The 24,515-nt window shown below is 43.6% G+C and overlaps 2 protein-coding genes across 2 annotated transcripts; one reads left to right on the top strand and one right to left on the bottom strand.

The window, feature by feature from the left end:
* Positions 1-99: 99 nt before the first annotated feature.
* LOC309381570 (bolA-like protein 2) lies at positions 100-5,281 on the top strand. The gene is made up of 3 exons (XM_081932728.1): positions 100-234; positions 1,678-1,775; positions 5,000-5,281. The coding sequence occupies exons 1-3, from the start codon at positions 160-162 to the stop codon at positions 5,100-5,102; spliced, it is 276 nt and encodes a 91-aa protein (XP_081788854.1). The 5' UTR covers positions 100-159; the 3' UTR covers positions 5,103-5,281.
* Positions 5,282-8,782: 3,501 nt separating this feature from the next.
* LOC309381928 (coronin-1A-like) lies at positions 8,783-24,136 on the bottom strand. Its single transcript, XM_081933259.1, has 11 exons — positions 24,065-24,136; positions 22,766-22,968; positions 19,875-19,997; positions 18,525-18,654; positions 18,245-18,429; positions 16,051-16,170; positions 14,158-14,262; positions 13,881-14,026; positions 13,063-13,120; positions 11,296-11,511; positions 8,783-10,720 (listed from the first exon to the last, which is right to left on the bottom strand). The coding sequence occupies exons 1-11, from the start codon at positions 24,132-24,134 to the stop codon at positions 10,616-10,618; spliced, it is 1,461 nt and encodes a 486-aa protein (XP_081789385.1). The 5' UTR covers positions 24,135-24,136; the 3' UTR covers positions 8,783-10,615.
* Positions 24,137-24,515: the final 379 nt, after the last annotated feature.

Below are 24,515 nucleotides of genomic sequence, written 5' to 3'. Positions count from 1 at the left end.
TATATCACTCTTCCCTTGGTTGCTCTAGGAATGAAATCATCGGAGTGATGTTTTGCAAGTTGATTGGCTACGTAAGCTACAGACTGCAACGTGAAGGATGTGACCTCACCCAAGGGCGGAAATGAAAGTTACTGGCTTCTCTTTCATTCAGGGAGCGCAATGGAACCGTCCAGAGCTCTCAGCGCGGAGTCCCTGCGCGAGAGGCTACTTCAGGGACTCGAGGCCGAGCACGTGGTAAATGGGGTAGCTTCCCCTTCACTGCCCGAAAGCAGGCAGTCCAAAGGGCTCGATTTAAGTCTGGCACCCTTTCTGCTCTAAAATTTGATTTAAAAACCCCTCTAAAGCATTTGGCGACCCTTGCTTGTTCTTTTGCAATGCTATTTTATGTTGATTTTCCAAGTACACGCCTTAATCATTTTCCAGCTTAGTTTTCGTCTGCGTCATTCATGGTGTGCCATTGTTGTTTAAAGTTTTGTGCCGCTTAAAAACCTACGTTCTATTGAAAAATGCAAATGTTCCTCTCTTGTTAAAAATAATTATTCCATTGAAGGGCTACAAGATACTTCTACTTCTCTGACAGGATAAAGCAGTTTTCATGACTTGGTGTTTTCAGAATGTGTTTTCCATTACCCCCTCCCAGCGAGCCTACACTAGCACACCAGGTTGGGGGGAAGTCTGAAGAGATTCTCAGTCATCCAGGTCATGGTTGTCCCAAAGGTGCTTTTTTTCAAGAGGCAACTGAATTTTCTTGTTTTTTCTTTGAAGACGTTTCGCTTCTCGTCCAAGAAGCTTCTTCAGCTCTGACTGGATGGGGAGGGGAGAATAGAAGAGCTGAAGAAACTTCTTGGATGAGAAGTGAAACGTCTTCAAACTAATAAACAAGAAAGTCCATTGCCTTCTGGAAAGCATATTTAGAATAGGTTGAGGAAAAATGGCTTTAAATTTTCCCTACTTTTTTAGAAGTAAATGACTCTTTTTAATTCTCACTGTCAAGTTGACATTATTCAGCTCTAAATCTTGCTCTTTGCTGGGGTATGAGTGTGTTTACTGTTTTAATAGGCTGCTGTCTTGCCAACTAATTTAAAAATGTCTTCCCAGAGTGATGGGAATAACATCATACTTTCAACACAGGAATGCAGATAAAAGAAAGAGAAATAATAGATGCCTATAAAATTAGGCCAGATCAAAATGACAGGAGCCTATTTGAAAACCTGTTCTAAGCATGTTGACACAGAAATAATTTTCCCTAAATTTAGTGGGATTTGATCCTTACGATACTAAGTATTCAGTAAGCTTCTTAAATTCAGTGGTAGATTGTTTTTAAATAGATATTTCTAGGATTACTGGTATGTTATGGATATTTTTAACCCAAATTTTGGGGGTTTTTGAGACTTTTTCCTTTTTATTAAGCTTATTTGGTGCACGTTTCATTTTCTAATAGTATTTTGTTAAACTAGTGCACTCTTTTCTGAGATCCCTTCCATCTTTATTCCCTATAATTTCCTGATAATAAACTAGTTTTTCATATGCTTTTTAACATCTCCTTTCAAAATTTACTTCCCCATTATGTTTGGATGTAAATAAATGTATGCAGGTTATTAAATGTATTGTTACATTCTAAATTTTAGATATGTATATTTCTTTATAAAATAATTTCTTTATTTTATACACTATAAGGAGGTAGAGGATACTACTCCTGGGCGCTGTGCTACAAGCTTCAAAGTTTTGGTAGTTTCTCCATGTTTCCGAGGAAAAGCACTGTTACAACGACATCGGTGAGTAAAAGTGTAGGAAGAACTAGTTTAGACAGTGGGAGACGGACTGAACAGTCTTTCATTTCATTAATGGTTAGAATTATACTAACAGTTTTCCAAAACTTTAGAATGTTAGGAAATGGGGACTACAAAAATCAGGCATTCTTTACACTTTACACTTATTTTCCATGATATCCTGCTTCTTCATTCACCTTCCTTTTTGTCTTTTGCGCCTCTATTGGTTTAATCTACCCTTAATTTTTAATCTCATCCTTCCCCTGAAGTGCTCAGAATAGGGTAGATAATGTTCACTTCCTCCATTTGATAATGTTCACTTCCTCCATTACAACAGCAGTGGTTCTGTGAGGTAATAACTGATTTAGGTTGTCCAGAAAAGTAAATGCACTCATATATACAATGTGCTCTTTCTTCTGCAGTTTATTTATTAAATACTTTCTCATACTTTCATTATCCTGATTTAGATGTATAGATGCAGTTTAAAAATAGAAATGTATTGAACCCATGGGATAAATTACATCACTATAAAAAGTAAAGTGGGCATTTAAAAATTACGATTCCCCTCCCCCCCAAAAAAAGCATAGATCATACGAAGGCTGCCTTTTAATATGCTGTGCTAGTTTTAAATGCTGCCTAAATCTCACATGATTATGAAATATCAACATTGCAATAGTACCTCAAAATTGTGTTCAGGCTACTTCACAACTTCTCTATGACATTCTTTTTTATTTGGATCCTTCCAAATATTTTAATAACAAATGAACAATTTATCTGCATCGTTTTCTCTTACATTATTAACAATGTAAGGAAAAATAATTGAATGTCCAAAGAAATGCATAATTAATGGTATGGTTGTGTGAAAAAAGCGAATTATGTATTTGAAACTACAAGTAGACCCTGCTTAACAACAGGCCTGTTTAGCTATCATTCGAAGTTGCAGTGTGATTGAAAATGGTCCTCACACCCTGGCTGTTGCAGTGTCCCCATGATCAAGATTTGGGCACTTTACAACTAGTGGGGAATTACGAGTGTTGCAGCGTCCTGTGGTCACATGATCTCTATTTTGCGCACTTGACAGCTGGATTCTGACAAGGTAAATTTGCAAGTCACAGGCATGTGATAACTCATTTAACAATAGTAGCAGTGGTCATGTGCTGTCTTGCTTAATGACTGCAACACTTAGCAACAGAATTGCCCATCCCAATTGGGTTTGTTAAGAAAGAACTACAGGTAGGTCTTGCTTAATAATCCTATTTGGGACCAGAAATTTTGTCACTGAACAAAGCCTTTGTTAGTGTGACTGCAGCACTTAGTTCCAGTACACCTGGTTGCGGTTGTTAGGCTGGGACTGTCTGCCATTAAGTGAGGACTTCACATTTTTTCCTGCCCTGGCATGCTTGCCTCTACTCACCTAACAGCCCTCCTCCATCTCTGCCCTGTTGGTTGTCCTGCCACCCAAACATCTGCCTTGCAGAGTAGAGTCCAGAGCAATGGAATAAAAGGATCAGAAGGGCAGAGAAGGGGTTCAGGATTGGCAGGTAGGATGAGGTGTGCAGTTGTAAATGCAGGCAGGCTGCCAAGTGCCTGAATTTTGGTCACCAGCACCATCTTACTTCAAATATTCATTGACTGAATAGTTGTTAAGCAAGGGCTACCTGTTCATGTAACCAGAATGGCATCAACTCTATTTGTTACTAATGCCAAAAGGAAACATGTATGATTTATTTATTTAGTTAATTTATGTCTGCCCCAATCTAAAGCAAGAGTCTCCAGTTTTTCTGGTACCAGAGACCGGTTTCGTGGAAGCCAATTTTTCCACGGACCAAGGAGGGGATTGGAATGGTTTCATGAGGAACCTAGATCCCCCCGTTTATGCAGGTGAAGTTTTGCTTGCTCACCAGACCGCCTGTGCACCCCAGTTCCTAACAGGCAATGGACTTCTATAAGTCCACAGCCCAGGGGTTGGGTACAGAAATAGCTATCATAGTGTAGGGGAAGAGCAGGCAGAGGTGGGGGCAGCATTAAGTACATCATCACAGTCCTTGCTTTCCACAAGTGCTCTAAATTCAGCCCCTTTTGAATTCCTTTGACTTTTATCTGGTACCAATTTAGTGCTGAACTTCAGTTGACCAGATTCTTGTGTAGAGGCTTTAATGAATCTCCTATGCTGCAGTCTTATGAATGGTCGTGATTTTTTGCGCCTGACACGCAGCTTCAGTCTCGGTTAACTGAGAATTCCTGTTTGGCTCTTCTTTCTAGTAACTTTCTGTAAAAGGAACTCTGGGTGAACTTGCCAAGCTGTCAGCTGAGTTTCTCCTGAAGGGTGACACTTCCATCCTTTCTCTTTTTTAGGCTTCAGAGGCTGTTAACATTGCTTTTACATTTCTGAACAGTTTCATTTGTAGAAATCTTTCTAGAAATGGGGTTCTCAGTCCTCAAGTTACAAGCATAGTTGGGGCCAGAATTTCCCCAATTCACTCTAGTTAGCTAACTAGGGTGGTTGCTAACTGAGTTGCACCCAATTTTTTTTATTTATTTTTGCTACAGTTAAGCAAATTACTGCAATTTTTAAGTGAATAATATGCTTGTTAATTGAATCCAGCTTCTCCCATTGACTTTGCTTGTTGGAAATTATTTGGAAAGGTTATATGTGTTGATCATATGAACCCAGGATGCTGCAATCATCATAAATGCATGACAGTTGTCAAGCACCCAAATTTTGATCATGTAATTGTGGGGATGCTCCAAGGACAGTTGTAAATCACTTTTCAGTGCCATTGTTACTTCACATGGTTGCTAAACAAATGGTTGCTAAACATTATGTTGCAAAATCATAATGGAGTTTATTTTGGGGGAGGGAAGGAGGGACATATGAATTCATTGAATCATGATGATTAATCAAACTATGGCTTAGCCAAATATGCAAAGTTGTTTTTAAACATCCATCTGTTTTATTATGCATATAAGAGGTTGAATTTAAATTTGAAAAATTGAGCCTGGAACTTGGAGAAATACATTATTGGCCAAGGGGCTTCTCCAATGCAGGTAGAAGGTAAAGCTGGCATAACACAACACCTTACACCAAAGTTAGGTTTGCTGATTTGGCTCTTGAAACAATTAGCAATTCAGGTCTAAAGATATTATGGGGGTGCAATGCATTTGCTGTCTCCCAATTTCCCTTTGCCGTTTTCCGATTTTACTCTTTTTCTTCTTTGTCTTGCCTTAAGACTGGTCAATGAACTCTTATCTGAAGAGCTGAAGCTTATTCATGCGTTCGAGCAGAGAACACTGACTCCTGAACAGTGGGAAAAGGAACAAGAAGCTAAGTGAGACAAGCTTCTTCAGTGACAAAAGCAGCAAATACTATAGAGACCAAAAAACTCCAAGATGGTAAAGAGAAGCAGCTGTGAACTGAACTTAACAAGGCGGGAATTGTTTCAGGGGAAGCACTGTGACAGTTTGAAAAAGCATGAAGCAGAAAATAAAACTGGAGAAAGTTTGTGAGATAACTATTGGTGTCATCTATTTATTTCCACACCAAGAATCTTGCAGACCCATTTTAATATTGAGATTTGCACTGGGTGGGGAAAAGGTAGCCTTGTCCTATTAAGGCAGAGTTCGTTGGTTTCAATGTTTAAATCTTGAAAATGAATATTGTTGGAGTTCTTAATACTCTGAATTTAGTTGTTCACTTGCAAACATAAGTCAACTAGATGACATCAGTGAGTGTGAGGTTTGCTGATTATTTGCAGTAGCTACCCTGCCTGTTTTGATAGGGGTGTAGTTTCTATTTTGGCGATTCTTTGATTAAAGTACAAGTAGTTCTCAGTCATTCAATGATCATTCAAAGTTATGATAGTGTTGAAAAAACTAACTTTACACACCATTTGCAACTTTCACGGTGTCCTTCAGTCATATGATCAACATTACAGTCAATAGACACTGTCCTGTGCCAGGGATGTCTAACTCAAGGCCTGCAGGTCAGATCTAGCCATAGGGATGCTAAGATCTGGCCCGTGAGGCCATCCTGGAAACAGCACATGGTGCCTCTGCCAGTGAAAATGGAGTTTGCAAGGGCCCTCCTGAGCTCCGTTTTCACTGGCAGAGGGTTGCAGAGGCTGTCCCAGCTAAAAAAGGAGCTCAATCGGGAGCCTGTTTTTTGCTGACAGAGCGCTCAAACCACCACAGGTGCCCCTGACATGAGTAATGTCAAGCTGGCCATGCCAACCCTGGCCACCACCACCCCCAACAAGCCCTCAATGAAAGGGCTGAAGAAGCCCTCAATGAAATCCTGAAGAAGTCCTCAATGAAATCGAGTTTGACACCCAACCTTTGTTTATTTCTCCCCCCTCCCATTGCAGAGCAAATTGCTTAGATAGATGGATTGCAAGAAAATCTAGCCGTTTGTGGTTCTACGTATCAAAAATAATGCAATTGTATAAATCTCTCTCTTGCCTGACGTTGTCAAGCCGGCCTCCCTCAGCAACCAAGAAAGAAACCACTTAACTCCATTTTGCAGAATTAAAGAGTACTTTTACTGGTTATGAAAAGATAGCAGCTAAGCAAAGCAAGATCTGAGGCAAAAGCGTGCGAAATCATACATATCAATATGTGACCAACCCCCTCCCCCTGGTAACCCTCATCTCACTGTCCAATCTGTAAATCCCTTAGGTGTCATGTGAGTCCCATCTTCAAGGAGCATCATCAGGTTGGTATGCAGGATGGTTGGCCTTGACCGACACCAAGCACTAATCTCCAGCATGCACAGTAGACGGTGAGAACAAAACTCCCTTTTTACAATCTCTCCTGTACTAAAACTTCCCCTCCCAAATACCAAGCCCCCCCTCCCCGTTTCAATGGCAGCCGAAAGCAAATAGCGAAGCAGAGGCTGACAGACGTTTTCCCACTGTTGGTGCAATCACAGTATTCTTGATGTTTAGAAGAGCAGGTTTTTTTTGTTTTTTTTTTGAAATCCTCTGATTTTCTCTGCTGCGGGTGAAAAATTGGGAAGATTGGGGGTGGGAAGATCAGACAAAGGGGAGATTGCCTACAGAAATGTCTTGCTTTCCCCACACATCCCTAACCTTGACATAGAGAGATTGGAGAGGAAGAGATCTCAAGAGAGTATAAATGTGTCCACTGGCTCCCAGTGTAGTTGCATTGCTTTCAACGCATGCAAGACAGCAGGCATTTCAAAAAGTTGGGTGGTTAGAAGGCAAATAAAAATGGAAGGTGTGAAACTGATTTTCTAGTGGGAAGGCAGTGGCATTTCACTTAGTGGCGGAGTTGCTTGCCATCTTAAATAGGGTTGTTATGTGAAGACTTATCTGTATTTTCTGCCTGATAGTTTGATGTTGAGTCTTGCTGATCTGAATGTTGGCTACCAGTGGGGATCAAATGATGCATCAAAAAATATATTGTTTATTCTGATCCAAAAACACAGCATAACCAAATCTTGTTGAGAAGGATCTGTCCCTGCTTTCCGTTTCTTAAAATGTCCTTTGTAGGAGGAGAACTACATTAGTCTGTGGTGGCAAAAACCAGGAGTCTGGTAACAGGTTTTCCAACCAATAAATTTTATTAACAGGCATAAGCTTAATAGGCACTAACATCAGAACTCAAAATAAGGACAAAGTAATATCAAGGATTTGGCCTGTCAAGACACCATGAGAGATCTCAAAATATATTTTTTTAAAAACACCAGGATTTTTATCAGCACTATTTAATGAGAAATTCTAAAGCATTCAGGCAATTTCAGGTCTCAGCAATAGATATTTAACATTAGAATTATTAACTGATAGGGTATTTGTAGCATCTCATCACCTGTATCTGCATAACCAACTTGATTTTTCTACCCTTCTTCCTCTATCTCCCTCCAATTTAAATCAGTCTAACAATCTATACATCTTACGAAGTGAGCTGCAGCCACCAAAGCTTTATTTCTTTTAATAAACCATGGTTACCTGGAAAAAATCCTCCCAATGTTAAAAAAGTTTTGTGGGAGATGAAAACTCTGCTCCTAACTCTAATTTCATTTTAGAGGGGGAAAAGCCACTACTGACCATTGATCAACTATTCAAATTGGCCCCCATACTTAATCAAGAGAAGGGTGATCTAGGTTAATAGGGTCATGGGTTAATTAGTTAATTAATTCTATTACATTTAAAGGATTGGCCACAAATCATTGGTGAATATATGGGTGAAAAAAAGGAAGAGATCTGAAGATGGGTAGACCATTCCATGGAAGATAAAGTAATCAAATGGGACAAGATTTTAATAGCTCTGTTAGGCATAGGGAGCCTTTCAATATCAGGCATGGGGAGGATAACTGCTTCCTTCCTACCTTTCCATTTGGCATCAACAAAATGCTGGATTAGATTGTGTTAAATTCTTTGCAGGTCAATTTGCTGAAAGGTGACATGACCATTTTTCACACTTTAGTGACTGACCAACCAACTAAAATGCATACCTGTCGATCCAAATGCTTACTCAATCAGTTAAATATTGTAGCCCTATTAAAACCAAGAGAACCACCCCCAACCATGCCCTCAAAAGCAAAATATTAAGTAAGGGGATATGCAGCATTTTAAAAAGAAATCCAGAGGAAGACAATTTGTTTTCTAAGGAGAAAAGCAGGGCAGGAACCAGAAAGCAAAGATCCAAAATTGAAGGCCTGGGTGATACAAGCCTACAGGTTGTAAATAGGTGAGCTATCATCCTGAATGCCTTCACCAAGGCTAAGCGAAGATGTATATTTCGTATATTTGCAGGTGGAATCTGTTAATTCCGAAAAAGGACTCTGGAATAGACAAACTGAGTTTCTGCCCTGAGATTAGGGTGGCTGAATCTTAATAATGCCCTGAGGATCCACCCATTTAAAAAAAAATTAAAGGGACTTTAAAAGGCCAGTTTAAAAAAGTCCATTGTGACCAGTGGTGGTATTCCATTTTTTTTTACTACCAGTTCTGTGGGCGTGGCTTGGTGGGGGTTCATGGGGCAGCAACTTGCTGTGAGTGACATCATTGGCCATGCCCACTCAGTCACATGACCACCACCACCAAGCCACGCCCACAGAACTGGCAGAAATGTTTGGCCAAGTCTTCTAGCGTTCAACCTGGCTGCTTCTGCTGCAGCATTCAACCTGGCGGCTTCTCTCCTCGGCCTCATACACACAAAGCAAACAGCCACATATCTCACGGCACTGGGGGGACTTGTAGGGACTGTGCTGTGAGATGTGTGTACGCTCTGGGTGTACGCCCAAGAACAGTGACGTGCGGTGAGGTTTATGGCTGGTGAGGCTGGTGACATCATCAGGAAGGCGGAGAATGGGACCACATGTGCAGGAAGCTGAGGCAGCCTCAGCCTCCTGCACACGTGGTCCCATTCCCAACCTTCCTGAGTCAACATGAAGGGGACCGTGGAGCGCGAGCCGGCGGAGCGCGCTCCGCGGTCCCCTTCATGTTGACTCAGGAAGGCAGGGAATCAGACCACGTGTGCCTTTTCCCTTTTTTTTTTTCTTTTCATGATGAGAGTGGTGAGACTCTGCCTCCCCTGCCTCCCCTGACCGCACGTCCCTGCCCAAGAAGGAGGAGAAGACTTGGCCGAACTTTTCTGCCTCCCTTCGCAGCAGAGCTGCTCGGAAGGCAGCTTCTGCAGCCTGTCCCTTTATAGTCCCTCCTCCCCCCATCTTGAAGTACCTTAACAGACTGCGGCGGCTGACTTCCGAGCAGCTTGGCTGCAACACTGTCCCTCCAGCATAGCACGCCGTTCTCTGCCTGGTCTGGCCATGAGAGGCACTGGCAGACAATGCAGTGCGCATGCACGGCTGGTGTGAAGAACAGGGCAGCGACGGCAGCGATGGGACTTCACTTCAGGCCTTTTTTTCGGCCTGTAGTTTTTGGTGCAAGAAGCCTCCAGCCGCTGCCTCTTTGCCAGTTGCAACTGAGCCGGCAGCAGCAGCTGCAGGCTTTTTGCGCCAAAAACTACCGGCCGAAAAAAAGGCCTGAAATGAAGCCCCGCCATCACCGCCCTCTGTTCTTCGCGCTGGCCACGTACGCGCACCCCATTGCCTACCGGTGCCACTTACAGCCAGACCCCGCCAGGAGAACAGCCTGCTATGCCAGACAGATGGCATCACAGCAGTGCAGCTCAGAAGACAGCCGAAAACTATTGGCAGCTGGAGGCTTCTGGAGGTGGTCCTTCAGAACGGAAGGTGAGCAAAATGGAGGGCAAGTGGGCAGCATGTGGGCAGAGGCCCGGGGCAAGGCTGGAGCCGGGGAATGGGGCGTTCCCTGACCCGGCGGAGGCGAGTGGTGAGCAGGCAGAGTCTCTGGGTCAAGGCCAGAGGCAGGGGATGGCGCGTTACCCAGGCAGGGCTAGCGGGCAGAGGCGCCGGGCGAGCCTGGGGACGGGCATGGCAAGCTCAGGGGATAGGGGGGCTATGGCGACTCGCAGGCTTACCTGTAGGCAGGAGGAGGCAGATCAGGACCGCTCAGTTGGGACACAGCAGGCACGCACCACGTGGGAAGCAGCTTAGACAGGCAACTTAGAGCAGAGACTGCGCATGCGCAAGCGAGCACCCACACACAAGAGTGTGTGGATGCGGTGGATGGGGTGAGTGGCAAGCGGGTGGGGTGAGGGGACAGGCGGGACAAGCAGTGGGCGGGCGGGCAGGGAGGGTGGCGACTGGACGGGTGGGGGTGGGGCCAGCCAGAGGTGGTATTTGCCAGTTCGACAAACCAGTTAAAATTTCTGCTACCGGTTCACCCAAACCGGTCCGAACCAGCTGAATACCATCTCTGATTCTGACTAATGAAGTACCAGACCAGGCAGAGAGGGAGAAACTATTCCTTCACAATCCTTTCCAGCTCCAAGATGCGTCGCTCCTGTTCCGACACAGAAATTTGCAGTCGTTTCAGGTCCTCTGAGAACTGTTCTAAAGTTGGGCCCTAAAGGACACATTAGGTAATTAACTTTATTATGATTACTGATAGACTTAAAGAGCAGATCTTATTTAGAAAAAAGTACTTGCTGTGACTCCCTTCGTTTGCAATTTTGACTCAAAGCATTTACTTGTCATTGTTCTAAAATTTCCCCACTAACCCTATGCAAATCTTCATTCCGGCATATCATCACCTTAAAAAACTTGATTGCAAGGTGCATAACAAGAGCATCACGATATCCCTACCAATAGTAGAGAACAGGGATCTTTTCAAAATCCTTGAAATTGTCCCAGATTCTCCCATTTATAAGACTTTAAGGGGCAAAGGCTAAAAAGCTGGGCTGTTCCAGTAATGTCAGGTCATCGGGTATATCTCCCCAAAGCCTTGAAGGACCACAAAAGGCAGATACTTCTCTCAGGGTTATAGACACCCCCTCCCCTCCATCCACAACGGTGTACAGAACATTGGGTGGTCTTCCAGAAGAAGGTGAGGACCATGAAGGTCAATGGCTTGTCAAGGCCAATCCTGGACCAAACAGCCCAGAAGACCTAATCTAGACCTTTGGGTCTTCTCCTCCTTACCCCTTGCTGTGTCCTTTCGTGTGGAAGTTGGCTTCTTTTGGGCCCCTGAAGGAGAGTCTGGTTGACTTTGAACTCTCGGCTCTTCTGGGGAATGTAGCCATCCTTGAGGGAAATGAGGATGGGGCTTGCATTCTTGCCTGCTAGCCACTCCTCTGAGGTCAAGGCAGGATCTGGACCAGCGGTGTCAGGATATAAGTCCTCTTGGAACAGGTCTGACTGCAGAAACCATACAAAAGCACAGGCTCAGCACTACAGCCAGGAAGAACCTCTTCCATCCAGATTTAAAGACAGAAGTTCAGCTCTCACCACACACCCCAAATGTTAGCATTCTATTCAGGGCAAGCTTTGGTCCAGGTAGTCCTCGGCTTATGACCACAGTTGAGCCAAAAATTCCTATTGCTGAGCAGAACGGTTGTTAAGTGAGTCTTTCCTCCCCATTTTACGACCTTTCTTGTCACAGTTGTTAAGTGAATTGCTGCAGTTGTTAAGTTAGTAACACAGTTGTTAAGTGAGGTTGGCTTCCCCATTGACTTTGCATGGAGATCACATGATCCCAGGACACTGCAACCGTCATAAATATGAATCAGTTGCAAAGCTTCTGAATTTTGATCACATGACTGGGGCCACGCACGATCCAAATGCAAAGTTCTAATATCCTCCCCACCCCCATCATGTGACAACATTTGGGCCGCTCGGCAACTGGCCCACATTTACAGCAGTTTGCAATAGCCTCTGGTCACATGACCATGTTTGCAATATTTTGCAAATGTACATGTCCCAGGATAATGTTGTAGGATCCAATCTGGGTCGGTCACCGCCGGGAGCAGAGGTTTCGTCTTCCGAGCTTTCAGACTCGTACTGGAGGCTAGAGAGAAGTTCCCTAAAGATGGACTCCAGCACGAGTCTGAAAGCTCAGAGAACGAAACCTCTGCTCCTGGTGACTGACCCAGATTGGATCCTGTTACGATGTTTTTGCTGGAAACCAGCATTTACTCCCGGTTTCTTGCAAAAAATGCTCTGTAGCAAACAATGGGTTCACAACAACCACCAATTAATGACTGCCACATTAAGGATTTCTGCAAAAAAAAAAAAAGTAAAATAAGGCATAGTCACACTGCAAGCTGCTTTATCACCAACATAACAGATGACCACAATTGAGTCCATAATTTCGGTCGTAAATTGTGACAGTCATCGTGTGACCTTGCCTAATTTTACAACCTTTGTAAAACAAGTTGAGGGCTACCTGTACTCTTTACTGTGCCCAGAACAAAAAAAACGATCCAGACAATCGAGGCAGCGAAATTATTCCTCTCCAGCAGAGATTTAATTGCAAGGAAGAAGCAAAAGCAGAGCAAGTCATGATAAGGGGCAACTTCTCTAGCAAAGCGCATGCTCCGCACACAGGTAATGCTTCTACCTGAAACTTTGGAGAGCTACAGATCAGCACTGACCAACCTGTGGCCCTCAGCCTAATTTTAAAAGCAATCAGTTCATCCTCTTGGCAAGCTGCTGGACAGGGAAAGAAGAACAAAAGGAGGAGGTTGGTTCCTGCCGGTATGCAATTCCCCACAAAATTATCCACAAGAAACACAACCTTGGCAACCCTGAAGCAGATGACACCCACCTAAGCGGATGAATGGTGCTAATGCAGCTAGAGAGATGGTTCCTTAGGCTCAAAGAGGAACCAGCCCCTCACTGTGAACTTATTTTTCAGTTGTTCTCCCAAAGTCTTTTCCTACTGATCATAAAGGGTCGGTCCACTCTTACCTTCCGGGGCACTGTCATAGCAATGGGCTCACATTTCCTCTCGTGTAGTTTGTAAAATCTAGAAGGAATAAAAAAACTATTCAAGGAAGGAGAAAGAAAATCTTTGGAAGAGACAAAAAAAAGTCCCAGGCATTATTTTCCCTTGGCCCAAGGAATTTGAGCAATGGATTGCAACAGAATATAAGGAAGTGACACGTTTCTATTTAGGGATGAACCTTGCAGAGATTCTGTACCGTTGCTAGTTGTCATCTTTGCCTAATACCAATGTTGGGTGGTGAGGAATAAATAGGGGGGAGACCAGTTACGTTCAGGGGTGGGCTTCAAAAGTTTCAGCGATGGGTTTTCTGCCCAGTTGCTGGGTGGGTGTGGCAAGTCGGCCTCCTGTACCATGGCGGGGGCCCAGTTTTCTGCCTTCCCCAGACTCGAGAGGGTTTCCTTGAGCCTCTGGGAGGGCGAAAACTGCTTCCCCCAGGCTCTGGAGGTCCTCCAGAGGCAGAAAATGGGCCCATTCCTAGACTTCCGTATCTTTCTGGGGGCCGGTTTTCCCCCTCCCCAAGCCTCCGCGTGGGCCCTGCATTTACCTTGCATCCAAAATAGGCCGCATGGAGACTCCTGGGTAGGGAGGGGAGGGGAGAGGTTGTGGGGGCCAGCCAGGGATGGAATTTGGAGGTTCTCCAAACCGGCCATAACATTAGCTACAGGTTCTCCAGAACCCGGGCGAACCTGTAGCAGCCCAGGTTCTGGAGAACCCGTAGCTAATGGTTACATCCCTGTGAACCTCTTGCTGGAAGCAGGGGAGAAAAACACACATTCTCTACCTGGCAATCTCGCACTTGCTGACATCCAGCCCTCGTTTGGGCATCCATCCCCCTCCTCGCTGCGACTCCTTGGAAGTAAACATGGATAAATAGTGCACGTAGGGCGCTTCGCCAGTCAGCTCGAAGTAGCGGATGCTGCTGTCACCCTGCAGTGGATGTTGAGGTTTTTGAATTTCTTCTGATTAAAGGACTTCTCATATGAACCCCCACTGAGCTCATCCAAAATGTTCCTTCTACATTTGGCATTGCCAGTCTTTCCCCTGCACCCAGGACTCACCTTGCCGGTCAGGTAAACCACGTTGGTGTCTGGGTCATAATAAGGCAAGAGCACACCACTGCTTGTATCTAGTTCCTGAAGAGTCAATGGTTCCTCAGGATTTCTCTATTCGAGGAAAGAAAGAAAAAGAGGGGAGGGAGAGACAGAGAAGGAAAAAAAGAAAGAAAGAAAGAGGGAAGGAGGGAAGGGAAGAAAGAAGGAAGGGAAGAAGGAAAGAAGGATTTTAGAAAGACATTTGTAGAGTTAGTCTGGAATAAAAGTCTTGAAAATTCAGAGTAAATTCATAGCTAGAGTTACACTGAGTTAATTAAGACAAAATTTCCTTGGAACATTTGCTTGCTTCCTTCCTATGTCTGGGCTCTGTGGCCTCGTCTCATCCACTCCTGCACTCCTTCCCCATTTCCTTCCCAGTTCCTCACAGATGCTTTCAGTTTAGACTTAGTTCTACTTGAAACTAATGAAATGTCTGCAAGAAAACAAGCAAGCTCAGAGAGCACCAAGGACAACTCATTGTATCCATGAGCTACAAATATTCTCCTTCGTTGGTCGTTCTACTCATAGAAAAAGCATAAAGTTCTTAGAAAACATACTTGTGGGTTTCGGTGATCTAATCCTATTGGCTAAGAGGTCTGACAGCTCCCTATAAAAGGGCTGCTGTCAGACCAAGTTGCTGCTGATTGTACAAACTTGTTCCTCTGTAATAAAGAGCTGTTATTACATTAAGCCGTGTCTGCATCCTCATTACCCGATCTAACAGTATACTTGTGGGTTTCTGTGATCTAAAGAACAACGGAAAGAGGCAGTGTGGTGTAGTGGTTTTAAGGCACTAGGCTAGAAACTGAGAGATCGTGAGTTCTAGTCCCACCTTGGGCATGAAGCCGGCTGGTTGACCCTGAGCCACTCGTTCACCCTCAGCTCTAGGAAGGAAGGAAGGGCAAACTACTTTGAAAAATCTTGGCAAGGAAACTGAGGGACTTGTCTAGGCAGTCACTAGGATTCAAGACTGACATAAAGGTACACCCCCCCCCCCAAAAAAAAAACAATTATCCAGACTCCTGAGCAAGAACCTCTTGTTCTCTGGGCAGAATTTCAGCCTGCCCCTCCATCAATCACAGGGCATCATAACTGTCCTGTTTTACAGGGTTGTTGTTAAAGACTTTGATAGTAAATGAAGCATGTTAAGCATTCAAAGGGAGGCGGTGGCTCAATGGCTAAGAAGCTGAGTTTGTCGATCAGAAAGGTCGGCAGTTTGGCAGTTCGAATCCCTAGTGCCGTGTAACGGAGTAAGCTCCTGTTACTTGCCCCAGCTTCTGCAACTGTTACTTGTCCCAGTAACCTAGCAGTTCAAAAGCAGGTAAAAATACAAGTAGAAAAATAGGAACCACTTTGGTGGGAAAGTAACAGCATTCCGTGTGCCTTTGTCATTTAGTCATGCCGGCCACATGACCACGGAGATGTCTTCGGACATGGAGATGAGCACCGTCCCCTAGAGTCGGGAACTAGTACATATGTGCGAGGGGAACCTTTACCTTTAGCTCTAAGCATTCAAAATCCTATACAAAATACAGAAGATCCGTACACCAGTAGAGTGAATTTCCTCTTGCAATGTCCTTGGGCCTAGTTTGCATTATTTAAGAAATTGTTCGTTGGAAAAGAATTACAATATGTACAAGGAAGAGGATTTTGATGTTGAAACGGGCTTTCCTGCAACCTTCTCCTTCAACGCAAGGCTTTGGCAATATCCATGCCCTCATTTTTCCTCACTGGCCTTATTTGAATTGTGAGAGCTGCCCACTTTTCAAATCACTTGAATGGTGGCCTCCACAATTCAAATCTTTGGAAGGCGTTGCCCAAATGCCACCTGTAAAGGTACCCTCTACTCTCTCTGCTCACCAGATCCCACAGGGCCACCTGTCGCTCGCTCATGCGGCTGAAACCTGTTGTAAAAAGCTTCCCATCCTTCACAGTCATGGCCCGAACAGGGCGAGACCCCTCGTGGGCACGGGGCAATTCCTGAGGGTGAGAAAATAAGAAAAAAAAAAGAGACTTGCAAGAACAGAGGGAAGGCTAACCATACCTGAATGACCAGGTCTCGCCCACTTCTTGACAGTGAGAAACCATTCCATTTTGTTGGGTCATTTTCCAGCCTTCTCTCCCAGCACAAAATATCTCATTTGCCCAAATCAATACTGAGTGGGGAGGGGAATACTGCCTGAACAAAAGAAAACATTTCTCCACGATAAATCAATCTGGAAGACATGAGGATGCCCACTAGTAGAAACGGCCTTTAAAAGCAGGCAGGCAAGTAACAAGAAATACATGTAGTCCTCAACTTACAATTATTCTTTTAGAGACTGTTCAAGGTTACAACAGGGGACTTATCCCTGTTTTTTACATTTACAACTGTTGTGGCATTCTCATAGTTACATGATCAAATTTTGGATATTTGGCAACTGGTTCATATGTTTTCATGGTTGCAGTTCCTGGGGTCATGTTTTGTGACCTTGTGACAAGCAATGGAGAAGCACGATTTACTTAATAACTATGTTATAGGTAGTCCTCGACTTACAAAAGTTCATTTAGTGGCCGTTCAAAGTTACAACAGCACTGCAAAAAGGGACTTATGACCATTTTTCACATTTATAACTATTATAGCATCCCCATGGTCACATGATTTACATTCAGATGCTTGATAAGTGTCCCAGAGTCATGTGATCACCTTTGACAGCCTTTTGACAAGTCAAATCAAAGGGGGAAACCAAATTCACTTTACAACCATCTTACTAATTTAACAACTGCAGTGATTCACTTAACAACTGTGGTAAGATAAATCGTAAAATGGGGCAAACTCACTTAACAAATTTCTCATTTACCAACATAAATGTTGGGCTTAATTGTGGTAATACGTCGAGGACTATTGGTATTAAGTTAATGACTGTAGTGATTCACTTAACAACTGTGGCAAGGAAATGTGGTAAAACTCATTTAACAACTATCTTAGCCATGGAAAATGTAAGTCAAGGACTACTATTAAGAATAATTTACCAAGGCATGTAAGAAATAAAAAAAAACTATTGTGGTACAGGTTGTTCTCAACTTACAATTGTTTAATGACAGTTTCAAATTATGGTGGCCATGGAGAAAATGACATGACTCATCCCCAAAGTTATGACCATTGTACGCCAACCTATGCAATCATGGGATTGCAATCATGGGATTGCTTGGCAACCAGCTAGCATTTGCAATGGTTGAATTGTCTTACTGTTCTATGACTGCAATTTGCAATATTTCCAATCGGCTTCTGAAAAGCAAAGTCAATTGGGGAAGCAGGATTCACTTAAAGACCACATGATTTGCTTAACGACCACGAGTTGGCTAACAATCATGATAAAAATGGTAGCAAAAATGGATCCAGTCATGTGACGACTTGCTTAATGGCTGCATTGCTTAGCAAACGCAATTTGCAAATGTGGTAAACCAAGGTCTAGCTGTACAGATTGCTTCTATTAAGGCTTTCACATAAACCATTCCAAAGTCAATCTCTTCCCCCTTTGAATTTTCAGATTTTGCATCAGTCAATGAGCTTTCTGTGATTACCCAGCCTGTTCTCCCTCGTTCGTTATGGTGCTGCCTCTCTCTTTTTCTCTACAGAGGTTCTGGTGTTTTAATCATGAATGCTTTGGTTAAATGAAGACCAAAAGGCTGAGATCATGCTAGGGATAAATGCCAACAAGGAAGCATTGTCAAAGTAGCATGCTTGTGAATGTGAAGGTACAAAAATCAAGGAATAAGTGATGGCAACGTTTCTGCAACCTTCTGACTGTTTACTTTGAAATATAAATCACTGAATTAATTCATCGCTGACTAGAAACTTTGCTCTCCACATTGCTGATCTTCAATACCTATTAACCAACATGGCCAAAGGTAGACAACATTAGAAGAACAGCAGACACTCCATTTTGGGGACCAGACAAATCTGCTAACACAGACAATTATTGATCTAATTTGCATCCTGATTTTTTTAAAAAACCAGCTCTTTCTGGACCTGCCAGTTTTAGACTTTCCAGAGCCTGAAAGTTTTTCCTACATTTGCAGCGTTGCCCCCTGCCCGGGGGTCGAAAAGCCGCACGTGCTTATCCCGGCAGGCTGTGCAGAGCAAAGAGCCGTCCTGGTTCCAAGCTGCACTGTAGATGACATCCGGATGCAACTCATCCAAGGAAATGGCTGATTGCCCAACACTCACGTCCCAGACCTTCACGACATTGTCGCAGCCTGTAGCAGATGGGATGAGGACAAGACTCGTGAATGGGAAGGTGGCAGATTGCAGTTGTTGCCCTGGGCCCAACTTTGGGTCTGATTTTCCTTACCAGCACTCAGCAGGAGGTTCTGGGCTGTTGGGTGCCATGTCACAATCCCCACCCTTTTAGAGTGGCCTTCGAGAGTCACCAGAGGTTCATTCAAAGACCTTGTAAGACCACCTTCAGGCATTGACCAGACCTAAAAACAAACAAGACAAGAAGTAAAGAAGATTGTCAGAGGACTGGAAAGACAAAGCACCCCCTACTTTGCCAGAAAGATTATGTTGTCTCATGTCTGCCTACCTGCCTGCCTGTGTGATCAAGTCCTAAAAGTGACCCAGGCAAGAGTGGGCATATATTTAATATTTTGGAGGTGATCTAGTTCGAGGCCTTGAAATGTTGCAGAGAACAGATTGCATGCAAGTGACTCTGGAGCACAGGAGGCAAACTGTGATGCATATTGCTTGGTAAAAGGTCCCCAGATAATCTTGCTTGTCTGCTATCCAAATTCCCCATTCGGATAAAGTTTCCCTCCATTTGATACTTCTTTAAGTGTCCTTGTCTATATATGTCATTCATTTCCCCCCACAATTCATTGCTCTTTCCCCTCTCAGACTTCTCTTTATCTCCCAGAATGGGACGTTCAGCTTGTCACTTCTGTTTTCTTCCCTTTTTCTGCTCACTCCTGGTTTTTCTTTTCTTTTTAAAAATATTTTTATTCAATATTTTCCAAACATTAAAATTACAATTACACTTTTACAGCTTTCCATTATTGGTATTTCTTTTTTCTAATTGCAGGTTTTCCATTCTATAACATGTTGTCTTATACATATTCCTCTTTGTTTCATAATTTCTCATGTTTACAATACACACACACACACACACACGTGATATTTACATCTCTATTGCTTTCTGAATATACATCTTATCTTTTTATTATATTTTCTATGTAATCATTATGCATTGATTTTACATCTCTTTTCAAGCCAACTATACCACCTATTCCATGTCTTGTACTCTCTCTATCTCTCAGTTACATTGCTAGATTGTCCATTTATGCGCATTCTAGCACCATTTTTATGATCTCTGTATTTGAGGGAATGGTGGTTTTTTGTTTTGTTTCCAATTTTGGGCAAATGAGATTCTAGCTGCGATAATTATATGGAGCATAATATATTGAATATCCTTATTTTGAGGATAAATAAGGATACTCCTGATTTTTTTTTTTTTGAGGGAAAACAATTCCAGCAGGAATTGTTAAACAATGTTCTTGTAAGCAACAAGGCAAGGTTGTGACCAGTGATGCCCTCAGGAACATAAAGTGCCTCTGACTTTGTGGTGTCCGGGCAAACTGCTCACTGGTGTCCTGAACCCAGTCCCTTCCTTTTCCTTCTTCCTTTTATTAATTTGACCGTTTACCATAACACTGCAGTCCTCGGATGCGCTGGCAATAATATGGTCATTGTGGGGACACCACTCTACATCTAACACAGGCGCTGTATGCCCTGAGACCACAGGGTGGGCCTTATCCAGGCGACCAGTCTGCAAAAATAGGAAGATAGAGAGAATGTTAGTTCTGATGCATCAGAAGTTTATTTCAAATGGCAACTCTTACTTTCCAGTGTTTGTGCTGTTTTCTGCATCCCATAAAAGGCATTTTACTTTGAGAACATGGCCCATAAAAGCCATATGGTGAGAACCAGGAGATCCAATTATTCCTGGGCTCCTTGAATCAATGTAGGTGAATCAGTGTAGAGCAGACAATAGGCTGGCCACATTCATTTCCCCCCAACTTTCTTGAGATAAACATCCAGAATTGGAAGAATGCCTTCGGAGTTTTAAGGCCTATCACAAGTACAAGTTGACCAGCATCATCCTGTCCCAATCTCCTGAATCCTCACTGCCTCTACCAGCAAATGAGAGATAAAAAAATGTAGCTTCACACAAAACCACAAGCTCTGGTTTATAAAACAAAACATAGCGAGGCATTACTCAGGTCAACCACTCTGAAATAGGTCCGTCTTCAGAATTTGAGGGTGCTAAGGTCAGCATGGATCGAGTATATGGTGGCTTAGCAGTTAAGACTCTGGATTCGTCAACCGGAAATTTGGCAGATTGGGACCCAGGCACCACATGACAGGGTGAGCTCCTGTTCTCGACCCTGCTCTTGCCCACCTAGTAGTTCGAAAGCATGCAAATGCAAGTAGATAAATAGGTCCCACCAGTGGGAAGATAACTGCATTCCATGAGCCTCAGTGTATAGTCGTGCCAGGCGTATGACCATGGAAGCATCTTTGGAGAATGCAGGCTTCTTCGGCTCTGAAACAAGAGATGAGCACCACTCCCTAGAGTCGGTCACAACTGGAGGGTAAATCTTTACCTTAGCTTTACTTAAGGTCAGTACTGAGTTATCCCACTTGGATTTGGAGAGGGTGGGGAAATGGTAGAGAAACAAAGAGGCCCAGGGGCTAGAGGGAGATCCTTAGCAAGGAGGGAACAAGATAGAGGCTCAACCATGTTGCTGCCCAACTCTTTATTAACAGGAAGATAAATTATCATCAAATGTTAAAATTTTAAAACTGAAAAATCATGCAGCAGACTAATTGCCAGACCAAACTTTTAGCATCCATAGCTATTAGGCATCTGGATTTTTTGCACCCTCCTCTTTTACTTCCAGTTATATCTGCTAAGATCCTTCCATCTCGTTCTTAATTTTTTCCCCGCCCACCCCATTTTTCTTCTTTAATTAGCTCTTTCGCAGGCACGTGTTTATAGATCTCTGTTTCCACAGCGCCATCTAACCCACCCCCTTCCCAGAATCCTAACATCCTTCTGCATTCAGGGAAAATAACAATAGAGTTGCCAAATTTTCACCAAGGCACTGTTTCTGTGCCTTTAACCGTGGCTGGATCCACAGACATTACTGTTGTCCCTATTTTTATCTATTCAGTTTATAGGACACTTAACATGCTGAATCATTTTCATAGCAAATCACAACTTTTCACTTGTGAAGATGTTCTGCTAACATCAATCTCTGTTAAGAGAATTGGAAGCAGGACTCACTGCTGGTTTTTTAAACTTTTTTTTAAAGTTTGCTTTTACTTCTTATTTTAATCGGTTGGTAAAGCCCTTAAAACACCTGAGGCAACAGACTTGAGAAACTTTGCAACCATTTGCTATCCTTTCAGCAATTTCCACAATTTTAATTTTAAGATTTTCATTCCCCCATTCCCTCTCCTTCCATGACCTTCCCATTCATTGCCTCCAAGAAGCAAAAGCTGATCAGGCTGGAATTCACAACCTGGAATCCAGGAAAAAATTAGGCCAGTGGTTTGAATCTACTGCTACTTATCCAAATGAGAAAAGAATAGAGATCTTATGGCCACCAGCCTGGTTTACATGCTGTCTGTCTCCTATACCCTCCTCCTCTCCTTTCCCACACTGTTTATTGCTTGCTGTCTCTGAATCTTCTCCATGTCATGCTGAAGTCATGAGATATATCCTAGGGGCAAGCACAAGATCCTCGCCAAAGAAGTCTGGAAAAGCAATCCACTGTCTTGACCTACATCTAAACTTTGGTTTTGAAAGGGGGAAAATGTAACGGCTAGAGTAATTCATAACAACGGTAGTCATCAAATTTGAACGAAATTTCATGTAGCTACTGCGGCCTCCCAAGGAGACGCTTAAAACATACAACTTGGCTGTGGGGAAGAGAAGTTACATGTTATAGAAGGCAGGAGAGGAAGCCAATCCCCTGCTACCAAATATAAAGCTTAGATTGACGGAGGATGGGAGACCTTGAGGAACTAACTTGCAAGCTTTCATTTTTGAATGGGTTGGACCACAGAATGAGAACAAAGGATTGCTGAGTTTGGGGATCAACAATTGAAGAAATGGAGTTTAGCGTGAAGCTAGAATCGCCACGAGAAAGCCAAGAGGAGAACTTTAATTATTGCCAATCGATGTCAGTTCTTTTTCCTCCTGCTGCCACCAAAGCCACTTCCTCTTCTTCATCTTTTTTTTTTTTTTCATCTTATTTCCGTAACAGGTCCTAACCATTTAAGGTAAAAAGAAATCAGCAGTTCCACCAATCCCTTCCCCCTTCTTGCACGCTGTGCAAGTACCCAGAAAACCACAAAAAAAGCAGAGGAAGGGCGAGAAGGCAGAAGTTAGATTTGCAGTTTTCTATGGGATTCCTTGGCAAGACACTGCCTTGAGCGCTGCTGAGAAGAAGGCCTGGGGTAAACCAGAAAAGCTTTGAAAGAGGTCTCAAAGCAAGGGGGGTTGTTTAAGAAAGTGGGGGAGGTCACCTTGGACAATGGCAGGACCAGGAAGGCTCCTCCACCACTGGCCTCCACGACGATGGCTAAGAATTGGGGGTTGACAGAGCAAAAGTTCCCATCCCATGTCATTTGAGAAACACGGATGTCATCATAGCACTGGTCAGCCTTCACCGGTTGCCCGTAGACATGGCGGAACTTGCTGGATCTCACAACCTTGCGGCTCATGTTTCCTGCAAAACAGCACATCGTTAACATCCTACAGTCATCACTAGGAGCATGCAACCGCCCCCACCAGCACCACCATTTCCTTCTTGAAACCATGTGTCCATGTAACTCGATGATGGCCCTGAGCCCACATTTCACCACCTGCCAACCAAGGCCTCTCTGTCTCGGCCCAGCACCAACTCCAAACTGGGATCAAGAAGATCTGATTAAAGCTGCAGCTTCTAAGGTCATGCAGCTGCAGAAGATCATTGTGCAAACCACACATCCCAGCCTGAGTAGACTCTCCAAGGCCCCAAAGCTTCTCACAGAATAGGAGAGCTCTTCAGAATACAGTAAATCTGAGTAAAGTGCTGCGTTCAAGTCTTATGCAGGCCAACCACCCCAAAGATTCAAGAAGATGAGTATACAGCCCGGTCGTTTATTCACGAATTAGCTCCCCCAGATCTCAGAATTATAAATAAATTAACACAGATGCAACCCTTAAACCCACACATTTTCTTCAATGGAGCTGAGCCTATTGCGTATGGGATAATTTATATTATTCTCACAACCACTCCAAGAAGAAAACCATTTGAGGAATAAACATTTCTAAAAAGACTAGCTAGTTGGCTTCAACCATTGGGGAAAATGACTGCAGATCTCTCTGGCCAAACCCAGGCTTTATTTCACCATTCTATGAGGAGTTCCACGTGCTGGACTATAACCCCCATCCTTCCCAGCAAGGAGAGCTGGGCATCAGGAGGGAGAAAGCTACTCTCTTGAGTATGACATCTAAATGGAATGATGAAACGGCATTCCACTTCCAAGGCTGCTGGCTGATGTGGGTGGAAAAGAAAATGCCTTCCCAATTCTAAATAAGACAAAGTGCCAATTAAATTGGAGAGGAAGGGCTTCTGCTGTCTGAATTCTAATACAGTAGTGTGCTCCCTTCCTCACAGGGCTCTGTGCGTTGCCCATCGAAGTTCTAAAGCCAAGATAAAATCAACAGCGCAAAATTCTCCTTGCAACCCTTAGCTCTGTCAGCAAGAGCCCCATCCACAACACATAGACACACTCCAATCCTTTTGGTTACACACACTCACACACATCCTGTGCACTCACCTGCACCTTCCGTAGCTGATGTGCCACACAATGCATTAGGAATAGAGCGCTCAGGCTTTTTAAAAGCCATCGCCCAGGAACAGCGCTGGGAGGGCTATCTCTTAAAGGGGCAGCACACAGAAAGCTCACCACCTCTGCTTGTCATACTTTTTCTCACTTCCTCTCTCCCTCCCCCCCCCCGCCTTCTTTTCTTTAGCATCCTTCAACCTGATGATGGCACAGAATTGGGGCCTTATTTGCACAGAATACTGTACAGACATGTGAGATGAGAGGGGAAATGACTGCCTCTTAAGAAGAATTGTATACAGGTTTCATTTGGACAGTTCCAAACTGTGAAGATCTTTTCTTTTTCCTGCTTGAAGAAGAGCCTTTCAGGGCCCAGAGACTTTCTAACTAGCTACATGAAAATCGCACAGTGTTCCATTTTACTTCTGCATTTATTGTAGCGTGA

This window comes from Natrix helvetica, assembly GCF_964273705.1.
Source record: "Natrix helvetica genome assembly, chromosome: Z".
Taxonomy (NCBI): domain Eukaryota; kingdom Metazoa; phylum Chordata; class Lepidosauria; order Squamata; family Natricidae; genus Natrix; species Natrix helvetica.
The sequence above is the reverse complement of the archived record's forward strand: the minus strand, read 5'-3'. Positions and strand labels throughout refer to the sequence as shown.